We start from the raw sequence: 18,194 nt of genomic DNA, 5'->3' as shown, positions 1-18,194 counted from the left end.
ATCGCTTATTTCGAACAAGCTACATAATGCATTACATAAATAATGCGTAATTTAATCAATGGCACAGTTTCTGAGAGCATAATATTTAATCGACCGCATGTGTATCGGGATTATGTAAATTTTAAAAGAGGATTGAATAAACTGCAGTTGCCTCAATAAGAGTTCACCGAGATATCTCGGATGTGTAGCTATAACGGATATCCGCAGCACAACGTGACGAACGTAAAAATAGCGCGGGTGAAAAGGCATTGCAATTGCAACACGTTTATTCGAGGCATGCGGATAGAGAAAGAGAGAGAGGGCAGAGAACTCGTCAGCATTCCCAGAAAGAACACGAATATCCGGCAACGAATGAACGTCGTGTACAAAAATAAGAGACGAGTGTAACGCGATGACGTCAGTGGCACCGGCGTCGCATTACATCGACATAATTGCATTAATCCCGCACGTACGTCGTACTTAAAAGACTCGTCGTTAAGCTGATCTTCGAGCATTTCCCGGGAATTCATTGAGTCGGCCCGAGTGTTGGTTGTTCTGCTCGTAAGCCGTATCGCAATATAGAACATTTGCGAATGTCAAAAGTGTAGAATCATATTAAAAGACTCGCTCGTTACGTTTAATTAGGCGAGACGAATTTGTCCTAAAATGTGCATGGAAGGAAATTTAACGATTGCGTTCTACTTACATGAAACAAACATTGCCTCCTATCAATTTTCAGAGGACAAAAAAAATTTTTTATATAAGTTCTCTTTTAAAAATATTTATTAAAAATATTTATTAAAAAGTAAATTTTACGATTAAGATAAATAATAGCGTTATCATTTTGATAATGATAAAATTTCATGGTGTTTAAAAAAATTTAATTATTAGATGTACTATTAACATATTAAATAAGTTATATGTTAAAATCGTTTTTGCACTGAGAAAAAAAGTTGCTGATTCAAAAAATATTAGTTGATTCAACTAAGTGCAGCGATCATGGGCTATCAAGCAAATATTTGTTAATCCAAACAAATAACATGTTTTAAATTACAAGATTTTGTTAACATGACTAACGTACATATTTAACTTAAATTTATAAATACACTTGAACTAAATAATCACTACGAACTAAACGCAGTTAGTCAAGTCAACAATTTTTTTTCGCAGTGACAGATAAATAAAATCTGAAATAAGTGCGTTCGTCCAACGCTACAAATACATAAATATATTTTTATTCTTTCAAAATTTTAATCTTTTAAAAATATAATTCACAATAAAAATGGTAAATTTTTAATATTTTTATATCTAATTCTTTTCGACATAACAATTCTATATAATTGAAAATCAAAAAATTGAAAATTGGATAAATATCATTCGGTAATGGCACGTTGATTATATCGCATTGAGGGTCAATTGAAAATCGCACCCTACCGACACAATAAAGAGCAATGAAAATTAAGAGGAAATAATTCGTTGAAGCACAGTGAGCTCTCATCGACGCGCCGCGCGAAATTACATCGGACCTTTTAAGACTTGCTTAAATAACCGAAGTAATCGACCAATTATCCGAAGCCAAATTCAATCGACGTGCGGTATGAGTCGGCCTTTGTCGATTGGGGGATTGCAGTATCGGCCAAGTCATTCTAAGTAACGACACTAGACTTTGACCCGCGATCGACCCTCGAGATCTCGAGGGGTTCTTTTTATGAATCACGAAAATTTGTACCTAACCACGTATGTCTACACCTCCACTTAATAACACGATAATCGAACGGCATGACTATCAAATTTAGAGAATGGCGCAAAGAAAGATCTCCTCGAATTTTGAGTCCCAATAAGGGTTTGATACAAAGTTTGTAAAAAAAAGTTTTAAAGAAGTATCTTCTAAGCATAGAATTACCGAAATTTGATTGAAAGAAGTGCTTGTTATGACTCACTCTTTTGGATTATACTTAAATAAAAAAAGTTTATTTATTTTGCCATAATATACTTTTTATTTTTATTTTTATCTTAACAGAATTTTAATTTGACATTTCGTTTCACTGTTAAATTTATAATCTATATATAAAGATATATAAATATTTACACATATATATATATATATATATATATATATATATACTAAAAATGAAATTAAATATTTTAACAACACTGTTAAATCTATAATATCAAATTTAATCTAAATCACCACTACTCCTTCTCAATACACATATCATTATTTTATACTAAAACAATAGTTAAATTTGACACTATAGATTTATGTTGTTAAAATATTTCATTTTAATAATAGATATTGAAAAATCATAATAAAAAATCATTTTGAATATTTCACCCAAGGATTGCTCAAAAAATCGAATAAATTATTATTAGAATTAAAACTATAAAAATTTTCAGATATTAGAACAGTATAAAAAATATAAATAACACAGATGTGCCTTATATTATACGTTGGTATACTATCCTTACTGCCATTCACATAATCGAGATTTTATAATAACAAAATATAAATCTCGATTATTTTCGCAACGGATGTCTGGAAAACAACTTAAACAAATTACTAACTACTTGATCTTATTATTATATATGCCGCGTAAATTATTGACCACATAAGAACGAAAAAAAGTAGGTAGTAAAGTGTATAAATGTGGCCATTAAAAGTCATTAAAGTGATGGCCAAGAGAAAAAGGGCGAACATAGGGATTGCGCCAACAATAAATGCGCAATCAATGTTTCTCCTCAGTGGAGCGCATTATTAAAACGCATTATTAAAACGCATTACCCGTGATATACGACGTATTAATAATCAAAACATTGCGACTTATTGTTTTTCACCTCTGTCCAATTTAGAAGAGAAACTTAACACCTTAACAGCGAACTGCTACACACAATACTCTAACCTTGTTTCTCTTTTTTAAAACCCATAAAGACTTTAAGGCTTCAGAAAAGAGGCTTAATATATATGTATATGTGAAAATATATACACTAAAAGATAAAATGATGTTCTGTTGGAACTAGATACAAAATATCATAAAAAATTATTAACTATATATTACAAATTATATAAATAATTTTAATTTAATTCTAATTTTTTCTTTAATAGGCTTTTTTTATATATAGATAACAATAACGTTATTAGTTGCATAACATTTACAAGTTTTGCAAAATAATTCTTTAAAAATTGTTTAAATATTCAAATTCAATTGTTAAAATATATCTGCAGATAATTTAAATGTATATAATTGATATACTTTATTAAAAAGTGAATATATTACATTTTGTATTTCACGATTTGGAGTCTAAAGTATCAATTTTTTTTCTGTAATATTAATTTTCAAAGTTCTTAAGGGGGGACCCCACCTCTACAGTTTCAAAAAATCGAAATTTTTTTTATTACTTTAATCATTAGTTTGAACCCTTAAAAATACAAGAAAAAATATAAATAACTTTATGGAGCAAGCATTGCAGATTAATGTTAAGATAGAAATTCTTGCTGTGATACAGCTGTGTAATGTTTCAAAATTTTAAACGCGTTTTTCCAAGATAGTATACATGATAACTCAAAAAGTTTTCATCCGATTGACTTAAAATTTAATTGAATATACTTAGCAACATTCTCTATCGTCTGACGTAGGATTTTTGCAAAATATTTTGTAGCTTTTTTTTAATCAACAATTAAAGACGATTTTTTTTTCGAAAAAATTGCAACTTTTTTCAAACCGCCAAAAGAAATCAATATTTTAAAAAATCTCTACGTCAGACGATAATCATAACAGTATAAATGATATATACAATATATATAATACTAACATAAAACTGTTTTGCAAAAATTGAATAAATTCTGCGAATGTCTTAAGAATCTACATTTTCAAGACTTATTGCTCCGTAAATAATTTTGAACCTTAGGCAGATGACTAAGTTTCTACCAGAGTCTATTACCTTCACCGCGATAAATCACCTGCCGTAAATTGGATTGTGAAATTCTAATCTCGCCAGGAAAGAAAATAAGTCTTCTAGCCGCTGAAAATTATTGATTTATATATTATTTTTTTATCCGATAAAATTCTTCATTTCTTTTGGATATTTTCCTCGTTTATTAATATGCGCGTTTATTTAAATTATAAACATGTTCATAACTCTCTTTTACAAATATAACATTTTATTAATTATGAGATTAAGCTATGAATATATAAAATAAACTGATTGATAAAATTGATACTCTTCTTTATATCATAAAAGTTCCTTTTATTATGCAATTATATTGTTTTTATATGCTATCATGTACTGATTGAATGTATTGGATTTCTGCAACAATGCGTGAGAATCAATAACATCCTCGATCTCACACACACAAATAAAAGAACGATCATTTCAGCCAACTTGCAGGATCGTGGCGTATCGTTTAATTATCGAGAAAGAAATCACGAAAAAGGTGAGTTCGTTGAGATTGCTCGTGGGTGGACTAAGTCGGCTAACGCGGAGGTCGTCAGGGTCGAAGGTAAATCGTGAGATCTTCCCACGAACCACAAACCGTATGCAGCCGGACACAGACTTTTATTATTCTCATCGTACTTTTTCTCGCTCGCGTCGCGGAAAATGCGTGCCGACGCGACTCACAAGCAACGCGAGTGTACGCGTGGAAAAAGCGTGAGATCGACGGGAGCAAAGAATAATCAGGATACGAAACAAATTAAGACACCGTGTCATGAGAATTACAAATGCTTTCGTTGCGGACATACAATACTCAAATAACCTTTATAATTGTTCAGTTATACTTTTACATAAATTCAAACTTTACTGTTATTATTGATAATGACCTCGTGATAAGTTTGTGTTTGTAGATTTCACGTAATTTATCTTTTGGCTCGCGTAGCTCTTTTAGATATATACTTTCATTTTTAAACAATTGAGCCGTTTCTTTATATTTCAAATGATTTTATAATTTACCTACTTCAATTTACTTTTATTTTAAGAAATAATCGACATATAAATTCTTATCAATCTTCTTAATTCAATTTATCTTGAAAATCTGATTATTCTAACATTCGAATGTTCGTCATTATATATAAAATTGTGCTCTTACATTTATGATATATTAAATTTTAATATTTGACAATCATTAATATAATATTGTTAATTATATATTATAATATATTATTATTATTATAAATATTATGTAATATTATACAGTATTAATTATTATTGCTTTAATTATATTATTAATTAACACAAGCCTGTACAATTTGAGCTCCGGAGCCAAAAGCAAAGCCATTGACGTAAAAAAATTCAATATGAGTAAGATTTCAGAAACTATAAACTATTAATAAGCGTCACTTAGATCAATATTTTACAGTCCCCGAAATTTTATCCACATTAAATTTTTTTGCCTCGATGATTGCGTTTTGGCTCCAAAGTTCAAATTGAACAGGTCTGAATTAGTATATATAAATAGATTTAGGAGATATTTAAAACCCAATAAGTAATGAATATCTTAAATGATATTTATTTATTTTATATTAACGTGTTTTAATCTTTGTAGCTTGAAGTTGTGCCATTTTGAGTGTAGAAGTATTGAGTACAAAATTTTTTGTCATTGTTATTAATTATTACTATTTCAATATATCAATTGTTATTAATTATAAATTAATCAAATCAAATTAATAAAACAGAAAGAAATTTTGAAAATTATAATAAAGACACAATAATTACTATTCAAAATTAAAACTCGATAAGGAATACTTATATCTAATTGCCAAAAGAAATTAAGAAATTAAAGTATGGATGTGAAACAAAAAATTTCTTAAATGAGAAATCAAATCAAGATATCAATAAACAACATGATAATCCACGACTAAATTCACTAAAGTTCCGTTCCCTGAACAGCGTAAAGGAAATCAACCGAAATTACAGGAAACGCGAGAACTCGTACAAAATCTAGGTAGTAATTACCTGGAGGAACGGTATATTAACCTGGCAAAGTGCAGAAGGACGCGGAAACCGCTGAGAGATGCAAGAGTATTTTGTTTCTTTATCCAATGCAAGAATAGTACCAGCGTATGAGAATTTCTCTCAAGATTTCTTTATTAGTATTAATTACCAAAAAATGCTTGTTCATTGCCCAGTTGATTCTTAAAAGTGATAGAAAATATTTGATTTTTTTTTCGATATAAAATAAGTATTCGATGTAAAAATAAAAATGTATAATTATGTGTACATACACACAATAATTTAATTTAAATCTAAATACGATGCGTTATTTAGTTACCAGTGAAAATAGCATAATTATGCATTGAAAAAAAGATTTTTCAAAAGATTTACCTATTATAATTTTAAAAAACTTAATTAATTTAATTATGCAGCAATAATATCACGTAAATATTCGAGATATGGAAAACATTGCCCTTTGTTTTCGAAGGGCACGGATGGTATCGCGATATTTACGAAAAGGCAAGTGAGAAATTGAAGGGAAAGAAGAGTGGAACAAATCTCATTCCCACGGCGCGAGAAATCGTGAATTCACGCTGATCATCGGCGACATGGTCTACGGTAAATACGCGCGAATACGCTTCGATACCCTTGGATAAAGCCCAACGAGTCGTATACAAAGTGTGGTCTATTCCGTTCCATAAGAAGGCATGTAGATGAATTTCGCGATGATGGAGACGTTGCGATAAGACTATGCGTACATTTATCATACTTTAACACGATTAATTCTTATCCAAGTTCTCTGGTCTCTTCAAATAATGGCAAACGAATCAAATAACGAACAATACTCCTCGAAAATAATTTTTACGAATAATAGTTTTCTGATTTCTTCACAATTAATAACGAATGAATCGAACAAATTCCACAAAAATTATTTTTAAAAATGCCATAATATATTATTTTTATGATAAAAAATATTATATCCATGTAAAAACTATCCTAATTGAACACTGAAATCGTTATACCAAATAAAACTGATATTATTATTTTCACTTATTAAACTGTAAATATAAATAAAATAAAGCGGAGCTTTTTCGTCCATTTCTCGCGATAATGTTTTTTTGAACAGAACATGTTAATTATTTAAAAGTTGTGCTCTCAAGGAGTAATCATGATTGTATAATATAATTACAAACACGTTACTGCAAAGAGATATTGTTTGCTATTGTAAATTAAGTTAAAACTGAATAGTCTCGCTTTACCTACAAAAAATATATATAAAATATTTTTAAAAAATTATGCAATCGCATATTCGTATTCAGATTTAAATTAAATAATTACATGGATATAGATATACATGGCATTATATATTCTTATTTTTTACATATTTATTTATACATATATTAAAAGGAATCAAATATGTTTTCTAGTATTTGTATAATAAGAATCGATAGAGCAACAAATCTTTTTTGATATTAATCCTTGAAGCAATCTTGAGGAGCTTTTTAAACCATTTTGTTCAATAATAATCAAATATGTTTCAACGAACAATAAAAGTGACATTTAATTACATACTATTAATTAATAAGCTCCAGTAATTCGAAGTTCGCGATTTTGCTGAATTTATTTTAAAAATTACCCGTACCTAAATATTTTCGTACACTTCTTATGTTATACTATAATACATCTATAAAATAAAAATCATAAATCATGTTGTCAATGTTTGAAATGCTAGAAATACTCCTGTAAATATTCCATCAATTTTCTAAGTTACTTTCTAAGTTAAAATTAAGTAAACAATAAAAAAGTTAAACTTCATCTGAATAATTCTAATACACATAATTTTATCAAAAATATTAAAATATATATAACTGCTTATAAAGGAAGTAGAATTTATACAAAGTAAAAATAAAGTTAATACATTGTTAGTATTGTAACAAATCAAATAAGTGATCATATATCAGAAAATATCCCAATTATTAAACAATATTCTTAGGAAGCTTCAGTGTTTTTAGGTGATCGTGCTATATTTGTAACGAGGTTGTCGCAAGGTTGAAGCGCAAGAAACGAGGTGATCGAGCGACGCTAATGAATCCGGAATATTGGCATTTCACGGCGATCTGCACGGAATAAAAGAGGCTCACCTGATTTCTGGCGAACTGGAACCACGTATCGATGATGGCCGGCAAACGCGAGTGATGATAGTGCCTGGTGGTCTTCACGCTGATAAACACGTCGTTGAGGTTCGTCGTGAATGGTGCCATAGTCGCCGTTGCCACCGGCAGCGTCATCGGCAGCTCCTCGTTGATTAACTTTCTCGACGCCGGCACTTCCACTATCACATTTCGGCTATTCACTTCCGCCACGTTCATCTCGTCGACCCACTGCGACATACAATTATCAGAATATATCATTAAGAAAAAAGAAAAAAATTTCTATTTTTTGCAGTGAGCTTTTCTCGCTAAAAGGCATTGAGAAAGTATTGAAAAATATTCTTTTTGATAAGCAATTATTTTCGTAGACGATATCATAAACACAATATCTCTTTTTACATTACCAGAGCAATTTTTTTTTTTTTTTTTGAGAAATATGTAATATACAATAACTATAAATAATTATGTTTCGCATTAATGTTTAATTTGTGGCTAATTTGGAATCAATTTTTTCTATAAATCATATATTCTATATATCAAAAAAACTATTTTTCTATAAAATGTATCTATTATTAACATTAAATATTTTCACTTCTTTTAATTTTAATTCCAAACTCTGTATAAGTAGTGTGCGTTTTATTTCTCAGGACATCTCATATATTAGGATACAATTTTTTGACTTTGCGATTTGCTTTTTACATTTCTTTAATTTATAAAAAAAAATAAAATTTGAATTAAATTTTACATTATCTTAAAGCTTACTAAATTCCCTTCAAAATCCCTATTATTTTTTTAAGTTCTGCCCATAGATTTCTAGCATTTATTCAAATGAATGATCGGTATCTCATAATAGGGGCCTTTCCTCTACTTGTTTATACTCTTCAGTTAAGTTTATAAAAATGCACATATTAATTATTTAAAAAATATCTGTGTTTGAATATATTTTCATATACTATATTATGTTATGTTATATATACATATATGTATATATATATATATATATATATATATAAAATAACAATCATAAATCATATTATTGGCATATAAAATACTGAAAATGCATCTATAAGCATTGACATGATGCAAGTGCAGAATTAAGTTTGAAACTAATAACGTATAGTATTACAACTAATGATAGTAAACTTAAATATTTTCATTATCAAAAGTATTGGTTTTTTATCATATATAATTATATACTTCTTTGTCCGAGTATTCATTCACGATGTGTCCACATAATTTTTTTTTGGCCTTTCTTCTTTTATTACACATAACATACCTTCTATTTCATCATCGCTACTACTTGTTTCTCATACTTCACTTATAATAAATAATTTTAGTCTTTCTTTATCCACTATTTTGTAATTTTTTGCTGCCTAACTAGTTTTATTTGTTCAAATACTAAACTGCACAAAAATGTCAGTGCAACATTTCTTGAACTCGTTCGGTTCATTCGGTTGGTTCGAATACAAATTCAGCACTATACTGGATCAGTTTTCATTTGCCGAATACGGCAACTTGAACGCACTGATACAGTGTGCACAATCCGAATGCGTGACACCAAAAAAGTTCATATTCAACGCGCACTAGTGCAGTCTACCGAATATGCCATAAGTAAATAAATAATAAAAAAGTTTAACTTTATCTGAATAATTCTAATACACTGATCTTATCATAAAACCGCATTTTTTTTTAATACCTATAACTTGAAAGAATAAGCCTGTGTTTTTTTTTTGTTGGACTTCTTGCACCGTTTTCTTTTTTTTCGTGAAGAGAAAAAGAAGAAAAAAATAAATCGTGCAAGAAGTTTAGCTGAAAAGAAAAATCGTCATAATATCTACATTATTGTAGGATGAATTAAATTAAATGGCACTAAATACGAGTCATGTTCTTTCCACATTCACGCAGAGACAAATTTATTTTTTTGTACCCTGATTCTTGACTATGATAAAAAACCAGCACAACGACAATGTAATGAATCGTTAAAAGTTATGAGCTTTTTACAATAATAAACTGTTAGTAAAAGATCAGAAGTCGAGAGCAAGTTGTAAACGAGTTAATAATGTATAATAAGACAACGATAAATCAGTGATTGCGTGAAGATAGCCACAAATCTCATTTCTTACAATTTATAACTTAAATTACGTTAAGACTGACCAATTATCTAATGTATATTGCTATTTGATCTGAGAACTCTTCTGACTGGCTGAAATATTGTGACATAACGATCTGATATAATTTATTCTGGATGTAAGTTTCACAAAATTTATGACTTATAATTCTAATTTATTATTACTGCATGATATGAATGGTGACTAACGGTTTATATAGAAAGCCCATTACAGAATCGAAGCACTAGAGACAAATAAACTTGTTTTTGAATGTAGAAAAGCATAGCTCATATTTATAGTGCACTCCAAAATTGAAGGCGGAATAAAGAAATAATTACAACATCCTAATTACAAAATCTTGATTTTAATAAAAATTAAAATGACTTGCTACTTGTTTATTATACACAAATGAATTTATGTAATGTCTTTAAGAAGTTACATGTTATAATATTTCTCTATTATGATCCATATTATATAAAAAAACATTATATAATCTCCGGAAAAAAAACTTAAGTAGAATTGTGTCTTTATTCCGCCCATCCCCTCAATTAATCCTGTAATATTTTGATAATTTTTTGTGATCTTAATCATATTAAATTTGTTCTTTTCGGTTATAAACTTTTTGCACGTGCAACTTTTCTCTTGAATTAGTTTCTCTCTGTACATTAGAAAAAAAAGAAAAGATAAACAGTGCAAAAAAATTCAGTTAAAAAACCGATATTCTTATCCGAATTATACATTATATTAGAAAAAGAGGGTGCCATTTTTTATACGAGCTTTTTCATGTGTGTTAGAATTATTCAGATTAAGTTTCATACTTTTTTATTATCTACTTAATTTCGACAACCTGAGTTAGACAATAAAAATACAAGAGTAAGTACAAGTATACAGCAATAATAGAGGAATGTTTTGAATGCCACACTAACAATTATTGTTATTAGTCGGATTCAAACGATCTCAACTTCGCCGATAGACAAACACAGGACCGCGTTCAGAAACTTCACCGGATGCACAAAGATATCATTTTATCCTTGATGCTTATCGAATGTTAAACAAAATGATACCTGAGTGTATTCGAGTAAAATTTCTGAACACAGCCAGTGTGTACCCTGATTCTGTAATTCTTAACGACAATGTCCATATGGTTATATGTTGTTGCGCAAATATTGTAGAATAATTATTCCAATTGTGATAATGATATAGTGTGCCCTTTAATGTGCCTTTAAACCAACATGTTCATTACTTTAATTATTAATTATTAATTATTAAATATTGTAACTTTAATTTTATCTGCTTGAAATCAATATCCATTTTTCAATTCAATTATTTCTTTTTCTTATGATATTTTTTAAATTAAAAAATATGTAAATGTTTCATGTTTTTTAAAAAATAAAATGTTCTTGTTTCTATTAGTATAGTATGTCTTCCAAGATACGATAGCTCTATTAATATGCTCTCAATTTATGTGGCTATCCACATTTAACTCTATACATTCTGATATACAATACTAAAAGACAAATAATAGATATAAGCTAATCATTTAAGTTAATATTGCATAAATCATTATTTTAATTATACTTACAATTTCAATGTACACTCATAACACAATACAGAGCACCATAGGAACAAGCTTATAAAATCTTACGGTATTATTAGACACATAAATTCTTCATATCTTTCGAAAAATGTTTACCATACTTTAATAGTTAAAAAATAGAATATTATCTTCGGTATCATGTGCATTAATAATTTAACTTAATAAAAAAAATACTTTTTCTTATTTATTTATACTAGTATTCTTTATGACTCATTTAAATACAAAGGCACATTAAGAGAAAACTCCCAAGGCAAACACAATAATAAGAACAGTTATTCTTTTTATACAGAATAAAAAAAAATTATGGAAAAAAAAACTTGAAAAATCTTGAAAAATATAAGTTTTACAGAAAAGTGTTTATGATAAAAGTTGCAGGATTTAAAAAGATCTATTTATTGATCTTATCAATTTAATGCTATCCAAGAGTAAAAAGATCTTTTTAAACGAACCTTTTATCCGAAATACTTTTCTGTAAAATTTATACAATATTTTCAAAATTTTTCAGGATTTCTATATTATTTCCTCAATCTATATGATAAAAAAAGCTGTGCAACGATGATACCAAACTGTCGCTACGAAAAGTGTGCGCGACAGTCCTTAAATCCGTGTCACACTACGTATTGGAGATTGAGGATTACGAATTAAATAATAAAATTCAGCTAATCAGAACAAAACGGATTAAAATTAAAATTATCTGACTGGTCGAATTCTAATCTCTAATTCGCAATCCTCAGTCTCCAATTCGTAATGTGACACGAGCTTTACAGAATCGGAGTACAGCAAGATCTATTCTGTAACTCTTAATGCAAATTTCGTTGTCATTATAACGTTGCTGTGCAGCTCTTTCATCATGGTAAAAAAGCTACGCAATGGCGTTATAATGTTCTACATGTACGTTGTGCTTTTTGTTTCCTGTTTCTTACCTTTTGTTATTTTTTACATTCTTGTCTTTTTGCTTCTTATCCAGATTTATTTATTTTTGTTTTATATCGCCCAAGATAAAAGTTAACGAACTTGGAAAGAAACAAGAAATATATAGTAAAAAATACAATTGTTGATAAAACGGTTACAAAGAAAAAAGCAAAAGGTAAAAAACAAAAAACAGGAAACAAAAAGCACATTATAAAATAGGCTTCACAGAACTAGAAACTATGTAAAAATACTGTCAAATTCAATTTTACAATTACTTAAAACTTATCGTAGCGTAAACGTGAACGAAATTTCTAGAAGGCGGAAATTGAAACATCAAAATGTGAAAGAAGAGTAGATGCTTCTTTTACATTTCATTGTTGATAAAACATTCCAATTTTCGCCTTCTAGAAGTTTCGTTCACGCTTCTGTAATTCTTCCATTACATCCAATTTACGTTCCGACTTTTATTTTCATAAGGATTAATAACTAAATGCTCTTATATCAAATTACTTTATTTTCTTAATTTTTTTAAATTATTATTTTACCAGCCTTAAAAAAAATCACCGAATAATTTACCGCAATTTACCAGAAGTTATTGTCAAATTGGGTCATTTTCATCTCTACACCGACGTCGTCAGCAATACAGATAGTTATATTCAGCAACGACGATAATGATCGTTCTAATTACCTGACGCGGTGCGATAGCCTGGTAGAGGAGAATCGTGGCATAGGCGGTAGCGATGACGAGCGCTAACGCCTGCAGGCCACGTCTCGTCGGCAGACTTCGTGGCATCATACCCGCGCCGACGGCAAGCGGCGTACAAGCTTGGGGGCTGCTGCTGGCGGGCTTACAGAGCCACGAGCCTTGTTCCACCACCGCGGGATCCGCACATTTGTCCTTAGGGTTCATCGACGACCACGCTGCTGCGTCGCCGTCCTCATTTCGTCCCGCGAAGGAAAACACGCGGATCATAACACGCCGCGAACTTTCTCCGTTGTTTCCCACTGCGGATACGCGATCACGTGATTACTGCTCGAACTTCCCCGGCGAACTTCACGTCGTTCACAAGGCGCCCTTTCGCTTCCCCCGCAAACTTCACGTCACTCCGCAAAACCTCACCCTTTTTTTTTCCTTTTCTCTCTTTTACGACACTCAAATTCTAGAGCTCCTCGATCGTCCGTCAATCATAATTCTCGCGAATGGTCACCGATGCGTTCACGCGGCACATTATATTACCGGATTTTGATCGATTCGAATCACGCGCGCGCCGATCACGTTCTGCCGGTTCTGCGTCACTTAATCCGCATGAACGATCGAACGATCGAAACGACACGCGACGAGGGATCCGCATCTCGCCGGTACTCCGATTATCGCGACACGCTTCATGTCAAAGTTATCGTCATAAGCTTTCGTCGAGATGTCAGTCCTGCAAGTTCTAATCCATACGGAGTGCTGTGTTAAAGGAGAGAAACACGATTACATCCGAACATCACTGTTTATCAGTTGCACGTCCGATCGCGTCACTTTTCCGGATATTCGCGCCACTGATTCGCGTCTCCGTCGAATTCGAATTGTCCGATCGTCGTGCTGTGTGTTGTCAATGTTCCGAGAGAGAACCAGAACAGTAGTCCGTCGAAACGAATGACGGCGGCGTGACACGAAACGAAAGTTGAAACACAATCCGATTCGATATATACCGCGAAGAACGCCTACTGTTACCCGGCGCGCGACGGACCACCGACTGATCACATGAGCCGTTGCCGTGACTACGCTGTAAACATCGCCATAGCAGGCACGTCGCGGGCCGCCGAAGAGAGAGGGAGAAGTGGTGCCAACAGGCGTGCGGCCGCCCTTGAGTGGGGATAGATCTGAGAAACACGTACACCGCTTTTTCAAACGTCACGCGCAACTCAGCGACTGAAGGAAAATATACCGAAAAAAGTGTTTTTGGTATGCGAAATATTTCGAGCGAAGCTTCGATAAACAGGTATTGATTGAAATAATATATGTACAGTGAGTACAAAAAGTATTCGTATGGAGAAAATATTTTTTAAAAAAACTTCATTTTTAAAAAGTATATATATCCAGCGAGAAATGAATCATCGAATTGATGTCGAATCGATATAAATTCGATGATTTTTAACACTAATTTGACGTCGATTCGACGTTTAATTAACGATCATTTCTTGTTGGATAATTAACAATTTATTCGTAAAGAATAAAATAGACTATATGTTTCTTAAAATTATATATATCAAAATGATGTGTATTAATTATACATATATATATATATATATATATATATATATATATACATATATATATCATCCAAAAAATAAACGAAAATTAAAAATTGTATTGTTCGAACGCTTAAAAAGTTTCGTATAGACGAGAAATTCAGCTTCTAAAATCAAGAATACATGAACACACATATATATATATATATATATATATATATATATATATATATGTTCCAAATAGGACCTTTTTAATTTAAATGAATACGGTTAAGCAGATTTGCGTGCTATTTATAATATAAAGTCCTTATAAAACATCGAATGTGATGACAGTTTGACAATTCTCTGTCATAAATATTCATAGAACAGACGCAAATATGTATTTTCAGTCGTTGTGCAAAAATGTTTTTTAAAAAGAAAATCCTTGTAAATCATTATTTAAAAGATGTTAAAAATTTGAAAGATAATTGATGTAAGATAATTAAAGTGTAGTGTCAAGCGTTTTATGATCACTTTTGCGGTGTATTGTTTCAAAGTTCGAAAAGACTCGTGTTCAAATCGGATCTACAGTACAATAGATAACTTATAGGATTAATTGTAGTATTGGTGATCAGCCGATCAGATCTGGTCCAAGAAATTAAATCGATAAAATATCATGAATCATCACACTCAAATTAATTGAATTTTATTGATTTCAATTTTAATAAAATATAAACTGTCAATAATTTTTTTCTGAATAAAATTTTTATCTTCGACTGTCAAATTGCTCGTTTTTACTCAACACTAACAAAAATACGTTAAAAAATTTTAAAATTTTATCTAAAAATCCATAAAAATAGGAGTGCCCAATTTGGACCAGGGGATGATCCGATTAGGAACCAATAGAAAAAAGTGTTTTTTACATTTTCCATTATAATCCAATATAGATGAAAAATACATCAAAACGGTCTCAAGCAAAAATGAAGGAAAATTAAATGATCTTTCCAATGATATCTTCGATTTTATGATTAGACTTTATTTGCGCTTTATAGAGAGCAAAAATTGCAAATAAGTCCGATTTACTCCACTCTCCCTTATATTTTAAAAACTGTGCAATAATACTTTTGTAATAATACTTAAAATGTATATCTTAAAAACTGTACTATTTTTTTGGATATTCTTTTTTTTTTTCAAATATAAAAATAATATTATTGGAAGACAAATCCGTGGCAAAATTTCGAAACAATATAATCAAGAATATTCTATTTATACATTTTTATTTAACAATTAATACTAATTATATACGTATATTAATGTGTTATGTTACATTTGTATTATCGAATGGAAAATATGTTGGCTGTTAGTTTATATTTTGCGAGATACTGTTTGTCTTATGTTACTACAAATTTAATAATTATAATAAAGCTATATTTTTTTATTATAAAATCCTCTGATATCTATATATTGTAGATATTTATTGGTTTTAGAAAATATTAACAAATGAGAATATTTTATATAATGTAAACATTGCAGAATGTACAAGAAATATATACAAAAAAATCGATAATTTTTTTATTTCTACTTTATGTATTAAAATAAAAAAAACACATTATTTATAATTAAACGTAGCAATTATTAGTATAGTTTTTTTTATTATAAAAAATATGTTTATGCGAACATATTTATGTATTTATATTTTTACAGTTTGCTATTGCATATATTATATAATGGAAATTTTAGTACAAATATTATAATATTATGCAACGTATCGGACATAATGACATAAAAATAGTAGGTAAATACTAAAAATTATTGTATGTACTATTCAGAATAACATAGAAAGATTATCCTAGGCATGCACCGGATTGTAAAATTACCGGATATCGGGTATCGAATATCCGATATTCGGTAGAGCAATAATTATCCGGATATTTTTCGAATATCTAGTACAAATTTCCCAAAATTCTAAAAAAAAAAAGGAAAAATAAGGCAAAAATAGCGGTAGTAATTTTTGTTTATCTTCTCAACGTGTAAAAAGGAAAAGAAGAAAGATGAGATGTGCAAAAAGTTGCTGAAAAAAATAGAGTTTGCATCAATGACGTAAACTTTCAATATAAAATTTCTGGATATACATATATATTGTATATTATATTGCCGGATACTAATGATATTCGGCTATCTGAGCGGATAGTAAAAAAGTACCGGATAATATCAGATTCCGGTTTTTTTTTCGGATATCTAATGCATCCCTAATTAGTTAAAATTTTTATTCAACAATTAACACTATAATATAATTATATAATTATATATAATTATATACATATATGAGTTATGTTACATTTATATTATTTTATACATATATGTTTAATAATATAAAATATTAAATAATTCATCTTTTCGCGCATTATAGCTTACCTTTACAAATTTCAGTTGTTTTTTTATGTCTTCAATTTAGAAATTATGTTTCTATAACCACACATCAATGTACATTACTAAAGAAATCTAATAATTTTCTGATTAAATTCACATGTGGATCCATGGTCGCAAGTCGATACTGCAAAATAACAGCAGATGATAAATCCTCGATCAAGAATAATTGAAATAATCTTAACATGACTGATCGTCGGTAATATTGCGATGATGCTATAAAATGTTTCGAGATATAAGAGAAGAGAATTAAGAGAAAGGAGCGGTATTCGTCTAATTACAGAAGAAAGAGTTTAGAAATAATCTACACAATACTCTTGTGTAAAACCTTTCGCTACTATAGATGTGCTTTATATTTAATAATATCTCCAACTGAGTTTTTTTTAATTCGGAAAACTCATTTATTCTTCACTATCTTTTTATTTACTAGAGGATCCACTAAAGTCTAAACTTTATTCTCCGACATAGATTGTAATTTCACTTCCATAATCTCTCGCCACTGAGAGAGCTATGGAACATTATCTTTCTCATTTCATAGCTTGATCAAGAGTTTTAGGATCATCCAGTTCACATGTGATATAATAAAGCAAGGAAACTTTTTGCTTTTCCATTTCTTTTTGTATCTATTCTCTTCTTTTTTATCTTCATCAATTTGACTACTCTTTTCTTGTGTCTCCGTTTCTAATTCTACTTCTTTCATCTTCTTTTGCTCTATTCCTTCTTCCTCTTCTACTTTTTCCTCACATTCATATATTTCATCTAGTTCTACAGCTTCAACCTCTGAAGTATTTCCTATCTCTTCTGTCAAATAACTTGATTTGAGAAATACTTGTATCAACATTTCACTACTTCAGTCTTATCAACAGAAAATCTATT

At 29.8% G+C, this 18,194-nt stretch overlaps 1 protein-coding gene across 3 annotated transcripts in view; it reads right to left on the bottom strand.

Moving 5' to 3' along the window:
- fng (Fringe glycosyltransferase) overlaps nt 1–14,454 on the bottom strand; it is a 118,122-nt gene extending 103,668 nt beyond the window's left edge. For all 3 annotated transcript variants that reach the window (XR_015544265.1, XR_015544266.1, XM_087403529.1), the window contains exons 1-2: nt 13,363–14,454; nt 8,049–8,288 (exon numbers count right to left, since the gene is read on the bottom strand). Coding sequence is in view for 1 of the 3 variants with exons in the window: in XM_087403529.1 (XP_087259655.1) it covers nt 8,049–8,288; nt 13,363–13,647 (525 nt within the window). In the remaining 2 variants the exon portion in view is untranslated. The remainder of the gene's footprint in view (nt 1–8,048; nt 8,289–13,362) is intronic.
- Nucleotides 14,455–18,194: the final 3,740 nt, after the last annotated feature.

This window comes from Acromyrmex echinatior, chromosome 2, assembly GCF_024713525.1.
Source record: "Acromyrmex echinatior isolate Ae372 chromosome 2, ASM2471352v2, whole genome shotgun sequence".
NCBI lineage: Eukaryota > Metazoa > Arthropoda > Insecta > Hymenoptera > Formicidae > Acromyrmex > Acromyrmex echinatior.
This window is presented reverse-complemented; position numbering and strand designations above follow the sequence as displayed.